This window comes from Tenrec ecaudatus, chromosome 13 (genome assembly GCF_050624435.1).
Source record: "Tenrec ecaudatus isolate mTenEca1 chromosome 13, mTenEca1.hap1, whole genome shotgun sequence".
Lineage (NCBI taxonomy): Eukaryota > Metazoa > Chordata > Mammalia > Afrosoricida > Tenrecidae > Tenrec > Tenrec ecaudatus.
In genome coordinates, this window is record NC_134542.1 from 24289392 (window position 1) to 24309218 (window position 19827).

At 42.4% G+C, this 19827-nt stretch overlaps 1 protein-coding gene across 2 annotated transcripts in view; it reads left to right on the top strand.

The window, feature by feature from the left end:
• BARD1 (BRCA1 associated RING domain 1) overlaps nucleotides 1-18651 on the top strand; it is a 94091-nt gene extending 75440 nt beyond the window's left edge. For both annotated transcript variants that reach the window (XM_075529501.1, XM_075529502.1), the window contains exons 10-11: nucleotides 14120-14217; nucleotides 16172-18651. In XM_075529501.1, coding sequence (XP_075385616.1) covers nucleotides 14120-14217; nucleotides 16172-16504 — 431 coding nt within the window. In that variant the 3' untranslated portion in view covers nucleotides 16505-18651. The remainder of the gene's footprint in view (nucleotides 1-14119; nucleotides 14218-16171) is intronic.
• Nucleotides 18652-19827: the final 1176 nt, after the last annotated feature.

The window sequence follows — 19827 nt, forward strand, 5'->3', positions numbered from 1 at the left end:
TGCTTTCTGAGCTAATCCAGTCTAATTTAAGATGCATTGGGGAATTTCGACCTGCCTTGTACTCCCTGATTTGGGGTGACTAAACCAATGCTATCACATTTTCCTGTGGAAAATTTCCTTGTTGCTCCTCCTCCACCAGTGCCACCCCCTTCAGAACTGCCCGTCTTCATCTTCCCGACTGTCGGCCTGTTTGCCATTCACTTCTTCTAGGATCTAAACTAAGCAAAAGAAACATCCCACAGGGCTGTGATTCTCCTTGGTGGCCAAAGGCTCTGCTTTTAATTGGATGGCTTTGGGGGCAACATTGACTGATTGTTAAGAAAAGAGTAACGGCTTTACAAGGATCATGCAAGGGGGCTGTGATAATGTGGTGGAGTAGTATCTGGGTCATGGTCACATATTGCCACATAGGTGAGAAAATTACATAGAGCTGCTGTACTCACACACTAATTAGGAAAACCGGAATTGCGCCAGTGCCGTTTGCGTGTTCCTATGTACTATGGCTGTGTGAGTGTGTGAGATGTGAACCCTGGGGGAAACTGGGGAAGCTGCATGGGAAGTCAGTCCCAGGACCTTTCTTTTCAAGCCCCTGGATGCCCGTAATGACTTCCAACTAAAAAGTTACAGATAAGAAAAGGAATAATGGGTATTTTTAAAGAAACTTTCTTTTCAAGAAGCTAATGATGGATTATAATTAGTTTTTCTAAACTTTGTTTCATAGCTTTATGGTGTGGTAGGAACGCTTGACTTATCAAGACGGTAATTATTAATTTGTAGCTTGAAGTTGATTTGGTTTGTGAAACAGTATCTTCTCAGCAATTGATATTCATGTCCTGTTTCAACGCAGTGTCTTTTCTGTAGATGCTCAGCCCCACTGGTGCTGTGACCAGCCCTACCACAATACCTCTTGATAGGAATGTCTGGTTAGCACTTTTTTGGTTTTTTTTTGAATATTTTCTGCTTTCTTTTTTCATTTTGTTTAAACATTTTATTAGGGGCTCATATAACTCTTATCACAATCCATACATACATCACTGTGTAAAGCACATCTGTACATTCCCATTTCTTAGAACAAATCTATTGTATTTTTAAATTAGCCGTTGTTGAGAATAGGCACAGCAAAACAACACTAGTTCAACAGCTTCTCCATATACAGTTCAGCAACACTGATTATACTTTTTAAGCTGTGCATGTACTTTCACTGAACTCCTCTGCGTTGTTATTCTCACAGTGCCATAAACTCACTGTCCCCCAAGGGTCCTATCAGACATTGACCTTGTCCATTTGATCACACTCCAGTCAGTCGTTGACTTACAAGAGCGTGTTGCAGACGCTTTCACTGGTTCATTGAAGCTTGTTGTTTGGTTTTAAGCAGTCTTCCTCAGTCTCTGTTACAGTTCTTCCCAGTCATTGCTTGACCAGAGCAGAGGTAGGACCAGCAGTGGAACTGACTGGCCATTGATGCAGGACAAAGAGGTTTTCCACTGGGCCCTTGCCTCTTTGCTTGTGTACCTTCTTATCCTTTCAGATCTGTGGCAAACCGTTGGAAGCCTTGATGGGAAAATAGTTCATTTAGAAAGGTTCCATGATTTATAGATGCTTTTGTGCTGAACCTCCACTGCTGGTTGTAGACAGGAATCGATTTTCATAATAATCAGCCTCCGTAGTAAAGAAGCCATGTGAGATTTTGAATGTGAAGGCATTTACCACTGAACTTTTGAGTCTAGTTCCTGTGAATTTGCTGAACTAGCACTTGGTTACATACACAGGCCACGTGATTCATTTCCATAAAAATTGGCCTTTAAGAAATGAAAGTTCTGTCATTTCAATGGCTTGGCCATGTCATTTATGTAGACTCACTGATGGAATCAAACCGCCTTTATAGTGTGCTATGTGGTGATTCTCACAGTGGTGAGTAATACTCAATGGTTGTCTTAGTTTAAAGGACTGATGGACTCTCTTATTGAAGTTCACAGCCCCTATTTTCTAACATAGAGTCCCAAGAGAAATCGGTTCAAGGTTTGGAACAATGCTTTTGAAAAGTGATTGGGGTTTATAAAAGCAAGGCAAATCCACTCAGATCACTTCTTCCCTAATAGATATTTCTCCTCATTTCTATATTTTGCTTAGTGCCAGGCATCTCAGGTTGATAGTCAGAAATGTTTCAGAGCTATTTAAGAACTCTAAAAACGCAGTTTTTTTTTTAAAGCAAGGTAGACCAGAGCATTCATAATTGGTTGCCAAGGTCTGTGGCCTCTTAAAGCAAGGCTCTGTGTTTGCAGAGCGCGGTGCTTGCTAGTAGACCAAGCCTGAAGGGGGCTGTCTATGTAGACACCGTAATTTACTTCTCATGAGCGTTTCCAGAAATCAAATAGGTTCAATGAGAAATTAGAGCTGAGCATTTTCTGTAGTTGTATAGGGCAATTGTGTCATTTAAGAAAATGAACAAAAAGAATTTTGATCCATTGACACCAGCTTCCTATTTAAAAATCTTTTGTCTTAGTTCGTTAAAGTCTTCCTTCTTCCTATACTGTATATGTAGAGTGTCTTACTTACTAGATGAGTGTCTAGATTGTAGGAAGAGGTTGTAATGGTATTATGTATAACTGTATACACTCGAGTCTAAGCTGACCCGAATATCAGTCAAGGAACCTAATGTTACCACAAAAATTGCCTTTAAAATGCGCTGAAAAACTCAGCTAATACTTGACTATATAGATCTTATATCAGCTATTTTCTCTCACCATAGCTATCTTGCAGCTGTTTTATAAGTTGATATTTTGTCTTACACATATTTTTACAGAAATTAAAACGTGGAACTAGAACAGTTCTTTCTTGAAGGCCAGATCTGTGGCTGAGATTCTGTTCTAGCTCCAGTTCTTGGTACCAGTGATGCAGGCACCTCATTACCCGTCTGGGTACAAGGGCGAAGGAATGAAGGAATGAAGAGCTATAATAAATGTTCGTGTTTATCTCCTGGAAAGAATATGGATATGGTAAAATGATTTTCTAAAGATGCAAACTCATGTTTACAAAATAAAATGTCTCTGATAGACCTGTTCCTTCAATCCATACTTCTGGAATTTCTTCTAGTCTGAGCGCCTGCTTTGCATTGTGGCTGCCACCTTTCCTGTAGTCCTCCTTCTCCCTTCCTCCCTCCCATCAGGTTAGAGAAAACGGCTGCTGTGGAGGTTTTAAAAGTCCTCAGAGCCTCGGGGATTTGCGGTGGGGGACCGATCAGTTGGTTTACTCTGGGCCTGTCTCAGGGAGGTGGCAGAGGGGCAAGTGAGTGGTTTTGTTTAGTTGAGCAGGGATCAATCTACAGATTGTCTCAGAATAAAAATAAACCCCCTTGCTTTGATCTACCAGCCCCACTTCCGGAGAATCTGCCCCAAGCCAGCAGCAGTGCAGAGGAAAGAATGTTCTGCGGCACTGTTGCTGAGAGGGAGAAGCAGCGCCATCCTGCTGCAGAGTCCACTCTCACTGCCATCCAGTCAGTGCTGGCTCTCCGTGTAGCTCCGTCCCTGTGGGCTCAGAGACGTGTAACTTGTTAGCAGAGCTGAAACCTCACCTTTTTGTCAAGGAGCAGCTGGTAGTTGGTAACTGCTGACACTGGTTAGCAACCGAACTTGTGCACCGTGATGCGATGCGACCAGAGACAGTGCTACACAGTGGAATCGCCCACAGCCTTGAACCAGCTTCTTTAAACATTGCAGCCTCGGAAATCCTCTGGGGGCAATTCAACTCTGTCCTGGGGGTTCGCCGTGGGTCAGAAGCGGCTTGATGGCAGGGAATGGCAGGGGATGTGCTAAATATGAGAAGAATAAGAGCATCTTGTGGTTTTCTAAGATATCTGGAAAAAAAATGCTTACCAGGTACATGTTGAGACAAAAGGAAACCAACAAGATATTTTAAAAACATTTTTAAATCATAAAATTTTTATCTTTTCCTTATTCAACAAAGTGTGTGAATATGTACAAAGAAACAGAGGAAAACTGTTGGATTAGTAGGTACTGAAGAGGCCTGTTTTTCTGTAACAGTTTCATTAACAGTGTTTACGTGAGAGATCAAATTCAAGAGAGAGTAAGCAAATTCGGTAGCCTTCTGGGGATGTATAATTCCTTGCCCTTCAGACATTTTAAAAACTCTATTATGAAGCTGTAGCCCACCTTCATCGTATTCTCTAACCATTATGTGTAGCTATCCATTCTGGAAAGCCATTTTTCCTACTCTCCAATTTGTATGATTTTTTAAATTCCTTTTAAAACTAGGAAACATGGCAATACTTAATATACATGCACAGACATCATTTCCGTTTTATACAGCTCAAAACTGGAAACATACATTAAGTGATATGTATGCAGTTTTTTAATAAGATGGGACGTAGGGGCCATTACTCACGATTTGGACTAAAGGAGCACCTTTCTGGATAGTGGAAACTCCTCTTACAAAAATCATTGTAGCCTCAATTCATAAGCAGCATTAGTATGCAGAAAGGGGCCTTGCTAAGGCAGCCAGAGCGACCTTAATGGCTTGGAGTTAATGACTTCGAGTTAAGACGTACTTGGGGAATTGGGCTGCTTACCTATAAAGTACTAAGATCAGGGCAGAAGGAGCGCTTCGCGAGACGTAGACCCGATGAAGAAGACAGCTGGCCAAAGAATCCGTTGGCTTTAATAAGATAAGGGGTTCATCACTACATCCCTGCAAAATGAAAGCTTCCGTGAAAATCTAAAATGTAACAGAAACTCTGAAAGGTCCGGAAGATGAAATAAAGCATACATTTTTATAAAGATAATAGCTTTACACATTTTTAAGTGCACATAATCCTTGCGTGTGCAGAATTACCCTGTGTTTACATAAATAACATTCATGTGAAGTCATTTCAGTTCGGAGACTGTGAGTAAAGATCGCTAACAAGATGGTTATGTGTTTGCTTTTTATTCAGAGAGGTGAGCATGAGTCCATTCTCCGATTTTCTGAACTATTTTAGTAGTAGATGTTTGCATAATGGGGTTTTATTAGCATGTACAAGGGGGGCTTCAAAAGGTGGTGGAAAACTGCCATGACTTTCATTCCATTTTTCTATGAACCTCTTTGTATCAAAAATGTGAGATATTTTGATTAAACGTAAAGAAGCATATTTAGTGGTAGAAAGTAACCTGTCTCTAGTTTTAAGATCTTACTATAATTCTTACTGTAGTTTGCTTAGCATTTATTAAGTGAAACTTTAAAATGCTATTTATACTGGGTGATGCTTTGGCTGGTAGATTCTTCCACTTTGATATTACTGTCTTACCATTTGAATTGCCAAAAGTTTAAAGTGTTCCATCATCATTTTTGGTTTTGTTGACAAATCAGCTCAGTTGGTTTATCTCAGAAGCAGCAGTACCCTTGGGCATTGATAAGAATTGATTTGTCATTCTGAAACTATAGGATTCAAGCTAGAGAGAGGTAGTTTGGCATTAGATTATAAACCCCTATCCATCCCCTAACGATAACGACAAGCCCACTGCTTGTTGCCAGACTCCTCCCTACAGAGCTAGTCTGTATTTTTTGCCATTGGTGTACTTTTTGGCTATTTGCTTTTCTTTTTCTTTTTTTTTAACATTTTATTAGGGGCTCATACAACTCTTATCACAATCCATGCATATACATACATCAATTGTATAAAGCACATCTGTACATTCTTTGCCCTAATCACTCTCAAAGCATTTGCTCTCCATTGCTTTTCTTTTGAAATAGAAACCCTGCTGTTTAAACATCTGTTAAGTGGCGTGCGGCTTTCTTTTATAAGGATACTGTGTATTAAAGCTGCAGAGAGACTGCTTGGCGTTTCCTTGGGCGATTTATTTTCTACAACTAAGAAAGATTTCAAAATAAACCGATCTAGAGGTTAGAGGCTATCTGCATGCTCATCCCAGTTGTGTCACTGGAAAAGCTACTCACATCTCTCAGGACTGAGTTTCCTTATCTGTGAAATGAAGAGGTTGATTTGAGAGCGTCAGGAGTCTCAGATTGTCAGCCCAGAGGCCCAAAGCAGGCCCAGTTCATGTGAGTTAGCCTAGAATAAACATTTCATTTGTATGCCTTCAGGTGCGATGTGCACTTTTCTGTCTGTCTCTCTGTCTCCACAACTCCCTACCACTTAATTCCAAATGCTTCACACATGTATGGCATCTGACTGGCCCTTGTAGGCATTCCAAGTGCAACTCGTGGACTGGACGTCATTCCTGGCTTTCAGAATATCCTAGGTGTGTTCTCTGCTAACACAGCGACTAGCAAAGCGGTTTGCTAACTTGTTAGAGAACTGAAACAGTTCCTTAGTCTGTCTTGTCCTTCTTTTGTCCTCTTTTAAACTTTTCATAGATGACATTCAGTGGTCTCAGGACCTGGCAAGGAGTAAGACCATGCCAGTACTCTATTTCCTCAATATTGGAATCTGAGCCCTGAACTTTCCTGCTTTCTTTATTAGGATGTATTGGCCTCTAGCGCTGCACATGTTATGGATGGAGGCATGGTCCTAGTAAAGCCTGGGTACCTGCCCACAGATGCGCCCCGGAGGTCTGCCTGCGCCTTCCTCTCCAGGCCACACGTTCCTCACTGGTTGCCGTTGGGGCTGGATTCTCGCAGTTGACGGAGAAAAGCCCCTTGTTGGGTTGGAGGGATGTACTGTTGTAATGTCCATCTGTGAGTGGTTAGATAATCAGCTAAGTACTGCCGTAAAGCCAGTGAGCACCTCATAGAGGTGCAGTCCATTTGGTTCTTCCGGTGAGTAGACCTGAGCTGCTCACGGCTTCCAGGAGCCTGTGAGTGGATAGTCAGTCGGTCTTCGATTTGCTGTGCTGGCCCGAGCCGTCCTGTCCAGGTTCCGTTAGAATTGCTCGGCGTATCATCCGGGAAGGAGCTACAGAAAGGGCTGACACATTTAAGTGAGGAGAAAGGTAAAAGTAATAAGTTGCTTGTAAAATAAAAATGAGTTTGAGTTAAATCATAAGTTTATTTTGGGCTCAGTGCTTAATATGGAAACAGTAAGTCATCACTTTAACATGATCATGTTGGCCATGTTGTTAAATTTTGACCCAGAACTCTGAGGCACATTTTCAATAAAGAAAATATTTTAGTACTAGTCTGATTAAATTTTACATAATTAAAACCTATGCTATTTAAAATATTTGTTTTTATTTTATGCAAAACAATTTTTATGGAACTGTTACACTTATGATATAGATTCAAAGCCAAATGTGATTCTTGTAAAAACATTGGAGAACAGAGATGCGGTTCCAAAACGTAGGCAAAGCAAACATAAATGGAGAATCACATGATAGGTGATCGCAGATATCCCTAGGTCGATTGTAGAATTTGAATAGGCAGTAATATTCCCAAGGTGAGGAAAAATAGGCTCTCATGACCCACCCACTGCCTTTGAGCCCATTCCAGCTCCTAGCAATCCTACAGGACAAAGTGTTACTATACACTGACAGCTGCCTCTTGGTCCTGCAGTGCTGCCTTTGGTCCAGACCATGGCCCTTGAGGTCAGCAGGCCGGTCCCTTGTTTGGGAGCGATGATATAGTCTGTTGTTGCATTCTTTGCTTCTTCTGGCATTTAAAACGGTTAAGGATCATCTTGGAGACTAGCTCAGCCGCCTGAAGCCTGTGAGATGGGCACATCCTGCCCTTTAGAGCCCAAGGTTTATCTTGTGTATTATAGAATGTTTGCATTTTAGTGTAAAAGACACACAGGATTTAGAAAAGTCAGTGGACGTAGGTCGTGCCACTTCTCTCCATTCCAGTTCCCAAACCTAAGGTGGCACCAAAACGCCGATCTTGTTGGGCGTGGGGCATGGCATAAATACACGCATCATATGATAGTAGCAATTGCAGTAGTTTTTATTACGGTCCTTCCTTAGACTACATGATTATTATAGCTTGATCGCGTACAGGTAAAAAGAAAGTGGAGTGGAATGAATTGAGTTTTAAATATCTTTTTCCAGGTCTTTAATCAGAAAACTTTGGTGTGTGGCTTTTTGGCACCGTTTTTACGCTTTGTAAGGGAATGTGTTTCCCTGAAATTCGTTGGTTAGATATTGGGATTGAGTGCTTTGTTTTAAACCATGGGAAAGTATGGCCAATGTTTGCACATTCATATTGTAATGATTTATTGTGTCTACAACGCAGCATTCGTTGCTTTTGTAAAATAAAACTATGTTACGAAAGTAATTCGCCACTAATGAACATTTGCAAGTAATTATTTTGATCTGAATAAACTTATATCCTACTCAGATAACACACTCAGCAATCTTCTGTAGATACGTAGATACGTTCTACTCCATTTTTCGTGGAGGAGTAACAATAAAACATCTTAATGCTATTCTAACTCACGTCTGTGACTTAACTCTCAGCCAAACAATAGGTCTAGAGAGTGAGAAGGATGAGGCTGTCTACACCAATAGAAGTTTGAAGTTTTAAATAGGTCTACCCAGAGGGGCAGATCTCCTCCATCCTATAGGGTTGCTATGGTTTTTCTTTGTTTCTTCCAGCTCTGGAGTGGCTAATGTACACAGAAATTGAATCTAAGATTTAGGGTAATTGAAGAATATTTTAAAATGATAAAAATCCACATCAATTTAAAGAAGATTGTTAGATAAAAATTCTTGGAGTAACGGGATTATTTTGCCATCCAGTGATGGGTTTTGCTCGATAATTTTTATAGGTTAAGAGGCTTATTTTTTTAAATTTTATTTTATTGGGGGCTCTTACCACAATCCATACATATATCCATTTGTTTTCAAAGCATTTTCTTTCTACGTGAGCCCCTGGCATCAGCTCCTCATTTTTCCCCCCTCTTCCCCATGTACCCTTAATAGTTGGTATATTCTTTTTTCTTCCCCTCCATGCCTTATAACGACCACTGTCTCGTTTCTTTTCTGCTGTCCATCCCCCTAGGATGGGGTCCATATATCGATCATTGTGATTGGTTCCCCGTCTCCCCCACCACCCACCCACACACTTACCCTCCCCTTATTAGTCTTTAGAGACTTATCTGTCCTGGATCCCCTGTGTTGTGAGGTCGTAACTATACCAGTGTACATGTTCTAGTCTAGGCAGATTTGTAAGATAGAATTGGGATCATGGTAGTGGGAGTAGGGAGCATTAAAGAACTAGTGGAAGGTTGAGTGTTTCATTGGTGCTATACTGCACCCTGATCGGCTCTTCTCTTCCTTGTTGCCTTTCTGACAGGGGTGTTTAATTGACTCCTGATGGACTTTGGGGTCTCCACTCTGCCCTCTCCCTCATTCCCGTTGATATGCTGTTTGTTTGCTATGTTTCGGGTCTTTGATGCCTGATACATGATCACACAGGCTGGTGTGCTTCATCCATGTGGGCTTTGTTGCTTCTCAGCTAGATGGCCACTTACTTATCTTCAAGCCTTTAAGACCCCAGACGCTTTATTTTTTGATAGCCAGGCACCATCAGCCTTCTTCACCACATTTCCTTATGCACTCATTTTGTCTTCAGCGATCATGTCAGGGAAGCTGTTAGAACAAATTATTCTTACATTGAGAGAGTATTTGTATGGAGGCCCAATGTTCATCTACTACTGTAATACTTTATAAATAAATATGTCTGTGTGTAAGTGTATTTACATTTATACACGCCTGTATTTAGACCTCTGTAAATATCCTTTGCCTACCAATTTTTTTTTCCTTTATTTCCTTTTACTTTCCTCTCATCCCACTATTATGTTTGGTCTTCATTCAGGTTTTGGTAATTTCTGATGACTACATTGCCCTTGATCTGTACTCTCCCTCCCCCAAAGCACCCTATGCCCTCCTAGCTAGCCACTTTAGATCACTTATTCTTCCCTTGTCCCTAGGTTTGTTGGCACTCCCTTCTTTTTCACCTATATCCCCCCTCTCCTGTGTTCCCCCAGAACCATCGGTCCCATTGTTCTTTCCCTGGAATTGTGCATCCCACCTGTCTTGTCCAGATAGACGTGCTTAGACAATAATGCACACAAAAACAAAGCAGAGAAAAACAACAAATAAAGAAGACAAAAAATAAATCGACAACAGCTAATACCACAGAACAAAAAAAATAAAGGAAAAAGAAAACCCAACAGCCAAAATTGAAAAGCTCCCAAGCAGTTCCAGGTCTGTCCATTGACCTTTATGAGTGTTTTCCAGACGAGTCTGCTGGGCTGCCACACCCTGACCCCAGAGTCCACCTTTGGCGTTCCTCAAGGACTTCATTGCTTTGCTCCCCCTGCTGCTCCGCTGTACACTGTTAGGGTTCATCCCGGGGTGGTGGGCTGGGATCAGGCACATCTCCCACACTGTGTCCCCAGTGCTGTCCTACTCAGCGCTCTATGTCAATGGGGGTCGTCGTGTCTCGTGATGGGGCTCGCCCTGTGTAAGAGGCTTCTCATTTTTTTTAATTAACTTAATTATATTTTAAATGCATTCCTGTGACAATTCTGGTACATGTAGCAATGTACTTTTGATTTGGGGCTCTCGTTCAGGTTAGAAAGCAGCATTTGGGCAGCTCCATGGACGCTAAGCCTAGGAGGAGTTCGGGTACATTGACATCCTTCCACTGTGGAGTTGGCTAAGGATCATTGGGACAGAATTATACCACTGGCATCTTTCAGGAGTTTTTCACAATGCTGTCCAATCATATATTACCTGCATGTTGTTCTAATTCTCAGCCGTGTGTGTGTGTGTGTGTGTGTGTGTGTGTCTACAGATTCTCTTTCACGCGTTATTGTGAAGTGGGTGAAGGTTCATGGAGGTTTTCATTCAACAATTTATACAGCTTTGTTTCATCTCATTCATTGTGTTCTCTATAATGTAGCATTACCTGTTCTACTTCCTGAACTCTGTTTCCTTTGTCCTTGGGTAATAGCTGCCCTTGTGATCTGAAGTGGCTGATTATTCTAAGTTGTGTGTACTTCACTGGTTTTATTGTTCCTCCTAAGAACTAGCTGTTGTTTGGTTGAAACTTGAGCCATGTGGAGCTGACTTCATTTCCGGGCCTGAAGGGTGACTAGGTACCAAAGTCTCAGGGACACCATCAGTCCCTCTCCAATCAGTAGGCCTGCAGTTGTTGTTGTTTTTACGGTTTTGAGTTTTGATTGGCATGTTTCCATCCATTCTATGTGATCTAATGTGATCCCTTTGGCGTAGTTGGTAGTGATAGCCAGGCACTATCTCTGGTCTCAGGGTCATGTAGACTGAGTGAGGTTCACAGAGCTCCTTAGTCCACTGCACTAATTGCTTCCAACTGCCTCTGACTTGCTATGCTCTTCTTTTCCTGAGACAAGGACAACCAATAGCTGTACCTTTAGAGTGCAACCATGAATTGTTTCTGCTTATGGTTGATGTCATTAGATACAGAGCTAAGTGACATTTCGGTATCTAAAAATAGTTTGAAGTAGTTGTACATTTGGATTGTAACTCAGATCTTTTTAAAAAAATTATTTTATTGGGGGTTCTTACAGCTCTTATCACAATACATGCACATATCCAATATTGCCAATCATCATTTAAAAAACATTCTTTCTACTTTAGCCCTTGGTATCTGCTCATTTCCCCTTCGCCCCTCCCCTCCCTCCTTTGTGATCGCTTGATAATTTAATACATTTATTTTCATGTCTTACACTGACTGCTGTCTCCGTTCACCAACATTTCTGTTGTCCTTCCCCCAGGAGGAGGTTATATGTGGATCATTCTGATCAGTTCCCCCTTTCTCCTCCCACCTTCCCTACCCCTCCTGTTCCTGGTGTCGCTACTCTCATTATTGGTCCTGAGGGGTTTATCTTCCCTGGATTCCCTGTGTTCCCCTGTGTACTTGCTATGATCTAGCCGGATGTGTAAGGTAGCATTGGGATCATGATAGTGGGAGGGGGAAGGGAGCATTAAAGGACTAGAGGAAAGTTGTGTTTTTCGTCGGTGCTCTACTGCACCTTGACTGGCTCATCCTTCCTTGTGACCCTTCTGTAAGGGATGTCCAGTTGTCTACAGATGGGCTTTGGGGCTCCACTCCACCCTCCCTTTCATTCAAATCGATATGATTTTTTATTTGGGGTCTTTGATGCCTGATACCTAATACCATCGACACCTCATGATCACACAGGCTGGTGTGCTTCATCCATGTGGGCTTTGTTTCTTCTCAGCTAAATGGTCACTTGCTTCTCTTCAAGCCTTTAAGACCCCAGACACTATATCCTTTGATAGTCAGGCACCATCAGCTTTCTTCACATTTGCTATGCACTCCTTTTGTCTTCTGCGATTGTGTCAGGAAAGGTGAGCATCACAGAATGTCGGGTTGTTAGAACAAAGTGTTCTTGCATAAGGGAGTATGAGTGGAGGCCCAATGTCCATGTGCTTCCATAATACTTAATAGGTAAATAAATATAAGTGCAGATCTATTTCCCTATCGTTATATATGTGTATTTACATATATACATGACTATATTTAGACATCTAAATATCCCGAACTTTTACAGTACTGTGTGAGTAAAATTAATTCTCAAGTATTTACATTTTTATTGAGTCCCATTAAAAAAAACTTTTCATGTTAATACCAGACAAGTGATGAGACGTTGGGTTTCCAGGAGCCTCTGTTGTCCCGGATGCTCTTGTTTCATGGAGAGTAGAGTCGATGTGGGAGGAATACAAATGTGAAGGATATGAGATTCCTGTGATACTATATTGCCTCCAGTGAGAAAACTTAGATATCGCACAAGGAATCTCAACGACCTATAACAAATTATGGGAAAGGTTTGTTTTTATGGGGAAGATAATTTATTACACTTTCAGCTTCCAGAAACTTCACATTTCCCCCACAATGGCCCTGTGCGTCAGGTACTGGGATGATCTTTTCTTTCTTTTCGGTACTGTTTTTCCTCTAAGGCAAGGGCTCAAAAGGTTACAACATTTCTTCCAAACTAAGTAATGAAAGTAGTTAAATCATTCACCTCCAGATCCTGAGTTGTGTCTAGTTATGTATGCATCATCAGAACAAGAGCTTGCTGTACATAGAGGTCAGTAGTTGTTGCTGAGTCGGCTTTGAATTGGGAGCACCAGACCACGACGCGGTCGAGCCGAACTGCCTAGGCATCTTCTGCCCTGTGGTTTTCGACACATATCTCCAGCTCTTTCTCCCAGAGGCACTAAGTGGATTCGCACCACCATGCTCCTAGTGCTGCGCCACCAGGGTTCATCCACATGCCCGGAATGCCCTTCCTTGAGAATGATGGACAGTGTTGCAAGACAGACCTCTAGATTTAGCCAACTGCCCTCCATTATGACCACTTCTGGCTGTGCCTTAGGGTTTGCTTTGCCAAACAGTTGGTGCCAGCAAGGATGGGCTGCCCAGGTAGGTCTTCCCAGTCCAAGAGCCACTTAATGGGGTGACTCTAACCGGTGCCAGACTGGGCTTCTCGATTGCCTTTTCTTATAATTTGGATCTGTGAGCCTTCGTCCCAGCCCCCAGGGAAAAATAGCAAATGCTGCAAGGCTGTCACTTCGGTGTGTGTCTGCGAGATCCCAGTGTGTTCTCAGACTCTGCTGCTTGCTTATTGTAACGAGGCCTGTCGGGCCCCTGTAGTGAGGCCCGCTGAGCGAGGAGCTATGCTGTAATTTCCTTAATGTCAGATAATTTCAAGTGTGACGGGAGATTAGACCCACGACTGCCAGGGTGAGCGGTACAGACACGGCACAAGTACTCAGGCTCCGCTTCCCCGTGGCTGGCTGGCCGGGCACTGTTGCAGCCTTCATTCTGGTGATGGCTAGAAATGAAAACGTGGATCTCTATTCTTATCTTTGAAAAATGTGTTGATGTAGGTTTTTCTATTTTTGTTTGTTTTCCAGAAAGGAGTTTAAACTTAATACTTATGGTCAGTGGTACTTAATCCTCTGAAGAGGAGTTTCTCAGGTTTTCTCTACAGTTTTGTTCTATTTTATTTTCGCATAAGCATGGTTTCGTTGATTTCCAAACGATATGAAGAAGAAACTGCATCCTGTTTTAAAACACTTCTGGCGAGTCGTGCAGTTGCCGTGATAGAAGGACAGTGCTCACTGGGTATTGATTGATTCCGTTCTCATCTTGTGCTCAGGGGTGGAAGCATGTCTGCTCAGTAAGCAGTGTGAGCAGGAAGAGAAGTACGAACTCCCTGACGGTCCTCAGAGAAGCAGACTCCACAGAGAGCAGCTGGTATTTTTCTTTTACTACTTCTTCCCTTCTTCCCTTCTCCTTCTTCTACTGCTGACTCCGTGCTACTCCCACCCTCAGGGAGTCTGCGCCTGCCCTTTCAGCAAGTACACGTGACTGATTACAATCTTAATTGTGCTTATCTCAAGCACTTGATTCAGAAAGATGATCACAATGAGCAGTAAAATCCAGAAGGTAATAATTTCATACCGTTAATGGATTTCTGGCATCTTGAACGTTCCATAAACCTTTCAGAATCTGAGGGAAGGCTCAGCTACAGGAAGGAGCTCCGAAGAAAGCTTCCAGCTGCTGTTTGAATTTAGCTGCCATATGTCTTTCCTGCCACAAATTGCAGTTTTAATAGATAATATTCCATTTTCAAGTTGATATATGAGCACATCAGGAATGACAAGGAGATATTTTTATGGAAGGGACGTGAAGAACTGATTTGCTCTTTTTCCAAGCAGGTGGAAACGTGCAGACTGGGCTCTTAATCAGGGCTTCATCATTTCTTGTCCTCCACCTGAGAGACCTCTGCCCCGGAGAGGCCACCTTCACCCCATGGCTGTTGGAAACCTTTAGTTCAGAGGTTCTCACCCTTCCTCATGCCGCGACCCTTTCATACAGTTTCTCATGTTGTGGCGACCCCCCCAACCATAAAATTATTTTCATTGTTACTTCATAACTGTAATTTTGCAACTGTTATGAATCAGGCAACCCCTGTGAAATGGTCATTCGACCCCTAAAGGGCTTGTGACCCACAGGTTGAGAACCGCTGCTTTAGTTGGTAATATGTACATAAGGGTCCAAGTTTGTGCGGGTGGTGGTGTGTACAGGTCTATGGGAAAGCTCCTACTTTGTAATTTAATTCAATGTGCAGATGACACAACCTGGCTTGCTGAAAGTCAAGAGAACTTAAAGCACATGCTCATGAAGATCAAGGATTGCAGCCTTCAATGTGGATGACAGCCCAAATGACAAGAAGACCCCAGTCTTCACAACTGGCCCTACAGATAACATCATGATAAATGGCAAAAAGGTTGGAGTTGTCAAGAATTCTGTCTTACTTGGATCCACAATCAGTGCCCGTGGAAGCAGCAGTCAGAAGATCAACAGACGTGCTGTGTTGGGTAAATCTTCAAAGCCCTCTTTAGAGTATTGAAAAGCAAAAGAGGCTACTTCGAGAACCACGACGCGCCTGACCCAAGTCTATGTTCTTTTACATCGCCTCATCTGCATGTGGAAGTCAGACATTGAATAAGGAAGAAAGAAGAAGAACTGATACCTTTGAATTGTAGTGCTCGAGAAGAACATTGGAAACACCATGGGCTGCTGAAAGGACAGACCAATCTGCCTTAAAGGAAGTTTGGTCGTTTCAGAGTGCTCCAAAGAGGCAAAGAAAGCAAGATTCTGTCTTCCGCTCTGGGTATTTCAGCAGAGACCAGTCCTGGAGAAGGACATCATAGTCAGTGAAGTGAAGAAGAAGAAGGCCCTCACCGAGGTGGATTGACACATGGCTGCACAGGGACGCTGCAGGGCCATGCAGTGTTTCTTTTATGCAGAGGATCTCTGTGGGTAGGAACCAACTGATAGCCCCTAACCACAGCAGGTGCCCTCGGAATTGTACTTCAGAGAGATTCTAGGAATGCTCAGGCTTCCTGTCCTAACACTTAAGAATAAACATCAGAAAGAAGCCTTGGAGCAGCCTTTGCCTATTTGATTTTCTTTGTAAAAACCTTGCCTGAAATCTAGGGAGAGTGGAACGGATCCCAGGGTACTGATTGACTTTAAAGGGGAAGGGGATGAACTAGAAGAAGCGAATTCACACAAGGAGATTTCCTGTCGTGATTTCTTAACTGCTCACGGTTTTTTTTTAAATTGCTATCATTCATGTATAGTACTGGGAGATATTTTTATCTGTTTGCAGTGATTTCTATTTTCCTTCTGGTTATTTCAGTTGCCAAAACTGTTTGATGGGTGCCACTTCTACTTCGGGGGAGCCTTCAAGCACCATCCGAAGGGCGACCTAGTGAAACTTGTCACAGCGGCCGGAGGCCAGATCCTCAACAGAAAGCCGAAGCCCGACAGCGACGTGACCCAGACCATCAACACGGTGGCCTACCACGCCAGGCCCGACTCCGACCAGCGTTTCTGCACACAGTACATCATCTACGAGGACATTTCCAATTACCGCCTAGAGAAGGTTCGGCAGGGCAAAGTCTGGATGGCTCCTTCCAGCTGGCTGATAGACTGTGCGGTGTCCTTTCAGTTGCTCCCTCTGGACATCTGAATGCGGTACCAGATGGACATTTTATTCGGAGCCGCCGCAGTGGGTGAAGACCCAACCAGGTAGCTGCCTTGACCATTCACTTCTGTACACGCAGGAGGTTTTGCATCAGTCACAAGCATGGTGTCTGTGTTCCCAGCAGCAGCATGTTGGAGGGGCGGGGGAAGCAGAAGACGTTTATGACTGTCCCTTGGGAGAGGACACCTGGCCAAACAAAACCTCAGACAACAAACAGAAAGACCCCTTCCCATAGAGTGCTGGTTATTTTCATAAAAGTGTGGTATTTTTCTATTTGAATTAGGAAATAAAGTCTTCTGCCAGATTATGAATGGATCCTGTGTTTATCACTTGGTTACTGGGGTAGATTGTTTTGGCGGGCTTCCTTTTTGATACCTGACATATGCTTTGGTTCATCATGTCTCTGAAACTACCAAAGGTTGATGAGGGTATTAGAACTATTGGTGCAATATACAAATGGTATCATCATCATCTCATCCTTTCAGTGCTCTTTGATGAAAAATATGACTGCCACCTGTAAAATACTTAAGATCTTATAGTCAACAAAATACTGTCCAATATCTTATTCTGGCTTTATTGTAACGAGAGTAGAGTATCTGGTCTAAATATACTAGCGCAGTGTTAAATATTTCCTGTTCATAATTGTCTTCACCTTACCTTACTTAATTTGTTTCTCATAATAGTTAACCGGGATGTCTGTTGCTTAATTTTTGTCCATTATTTTAATCTTGCCCATAAATCAAGAAATCATGGTTTGAACGCTAACACTGTTCTTTGCTGGTAAAGATCAGCACTGGGCACAGGGTACCTATTTCTGCTATATACACTTGTTTATTATTAACTGCTGATTTATAACATTTTTATCTAAAGCACACACACTTAGAGCATTTGCTCTAACTCATTTTAGTACTAATATTTTCTAGACCACATCTCCACACTAGCAAATTGCCAATAAAATGCCTGTAAACTAATTAGGAAGTAATCTTTTTCTGGTCAGCTTTGCTAGGTATTACTACATTCCATTTTTGAAGATCCTAATTTTCTCCTTGTAATTAAAACAAAATTCCAGTTATTGGAAGGTAGTAGTTGGAAATTACTTGATTTAAAACAGATTCCCCTCCCCCCTACCACCCCCGGCCCTGTAGAGGCCAGTTCAGCCCCCAAGGCTAAACAGTTGATGTCAGGGTAGGAGGTGGTGGGAAATGGAAGGACTTGGCAGTCCCCAGACAGACTAGGTGGCACAGTAGTGAATGAGGATGTCACCCTAAGAAGGACAGACGCAGTTAGGCTCTTCTCTGTGGATGGATAGATGGTTTCCAGTCCCCCCCCCTCTTTTTTTTTAAGGAGTAGAAGTCTGAATTAATCTTTGATATATGTTAAATGGAGTCACAGTAATACGTGTGGGGGAGGTAACTCAGACCTGCCAGTTCCTGGTGGGCCCAAGTAGCCATGTCAATTGATGCCTACTGTAGACTAGATTATCCCCAATTGTAAAATACTATGACGTGAATCAACGTTTCAGGTTCCCTTTATGGGAAAGTCTGATTCTGCTGATCCTTTAAAAACGAAATAGAAACGTTATATGCTTAGTTTCTTGCTCTGCCATGTTATTTTTCTGTGTTAAAATATCTGAATGAAGCACATACAGCAGACGCTAGCCTTCCCGGGTGAAAGAGGTTTGAGATACTGGTACAACCAGCAGGATGTGGACTTCACCCTCCACTTCCTTCTGAGGAGCGTGATCAACGCACTGCCATGACCCCTCACAACCCGAAGGGCTTCGATAATGTCTCGGTTCCGTCATGTCAGGCTCCCTGGGACTCTGGGGGTCATCTGGCTGTCTGATTAATAACTGACCAGTAGTCACTCCCGTGCCTCTGATGCATGTCTCTAAAAACACCATTGGGGAGTCCTTCTGCTCTTGAGCCATCAGTTGGTATTTTTGCTTGTTTACACCCCCTCCACTTTTGTGTTTTGGTTTTTGTCCCCAGTAAGAAGTTTCTGTTTGCTTCTTTAAATGTTTATTTTAACAGCCATGGGCTTCTGTAAGCACTTGAACTTGTGATTGTGCTTCCAATATTGATGTACTTGTTTTCACTTCTCAGCTGTAAGATTCACGTTTCCTTTTTATTTACCAAGATCATTAAAGTTCCTTGTTTTAATGTATATCTGTAGCTCCTCAAGAAGTGGTTTATTCTGCGCTATTGAGGAATGAATGGGTCTATAAGTGGATGGGGAAATTTTTCGGATAACAGAAACTTACCTCAATAATCATACTTTTGAATAAAATAATTTAGGTTAGGAATATTTCTTACGCCTGTTAGAAACTATATTTCCAAAAGTTAATTTTTCTGAATACCAGGTCAATGTGGTGTTCCCAAGGCATCTGTCAGAGCACACCAGTGTTCAGGTATCTCCCACAGTCCCTCCACAGTCCTGTGAAGTCAGGTCTGAGCTTCTCCACAGTCAGAATTCCCCGTGGCGGTTTCCTAGTTCTTCTGCCTACTTTTGCAGTGGTAGTTTTTTCCCCTTTTACCCCCCGCCCCCCAAGAGCGGTTACTTTTTATCTCAACTATGACCCTATCTTTTTTTTTTTTTTGGACTTACTGATGAAAAACTAGGTAGAAAGTTTTTAGAGTTATATGGAAAGTATTAGATTTATGACTTAAATTTAAAGAATTGATCAGTGTCTGAGCATTGAAGTGATTCACCAAATCATAAATCCTTGCATTTTAATAGCCAGAATGTTCCATTTATTCCATCAGTCTAGATTTTTCTTGGGCCTGCCTGGTCACTGAATATTGCAGTTAAATGAACTCTGGATGTTCTGGATCACTTGATATTTTGTGTGCAAGTAAGAAGTAGTCCCCCTGGGGGGCTGCAAAGGGTTAAGTGCTCTCATAGTCAAAAGGTTGGTGTTTCTAGCCCATCAGAGGTGCCTCAGGACAGAGTCTTGGTGATCAGCTTCCAGAAAGTCACAACTTTGAAAATCCAATGAAGTTGGGTTGGACTTTGCACACATGGTGTCACCATGAATCAAAATCGGTTTGATACCAATTAGTACAACTGGTAAGAAAAGAATCATGAAGGCTGGGGAGGGGTCTCCTTTGTTGATATGTCTTCCATTGGTTGAGGGAGTGAAACAATTCTGTAAGAGGTTGAGTGGTCCTCATGGTAGTTACAAATGTCTATCCCCCTAATGCCGCGGTTCTCAACCCCCCTTTGGGGGGGTAGAACGACCCTTTCATTGGGGTCGCCTGATTCATAACAGTATCAAAATGACAGTAATGAAGTAGCATTGAAAATCA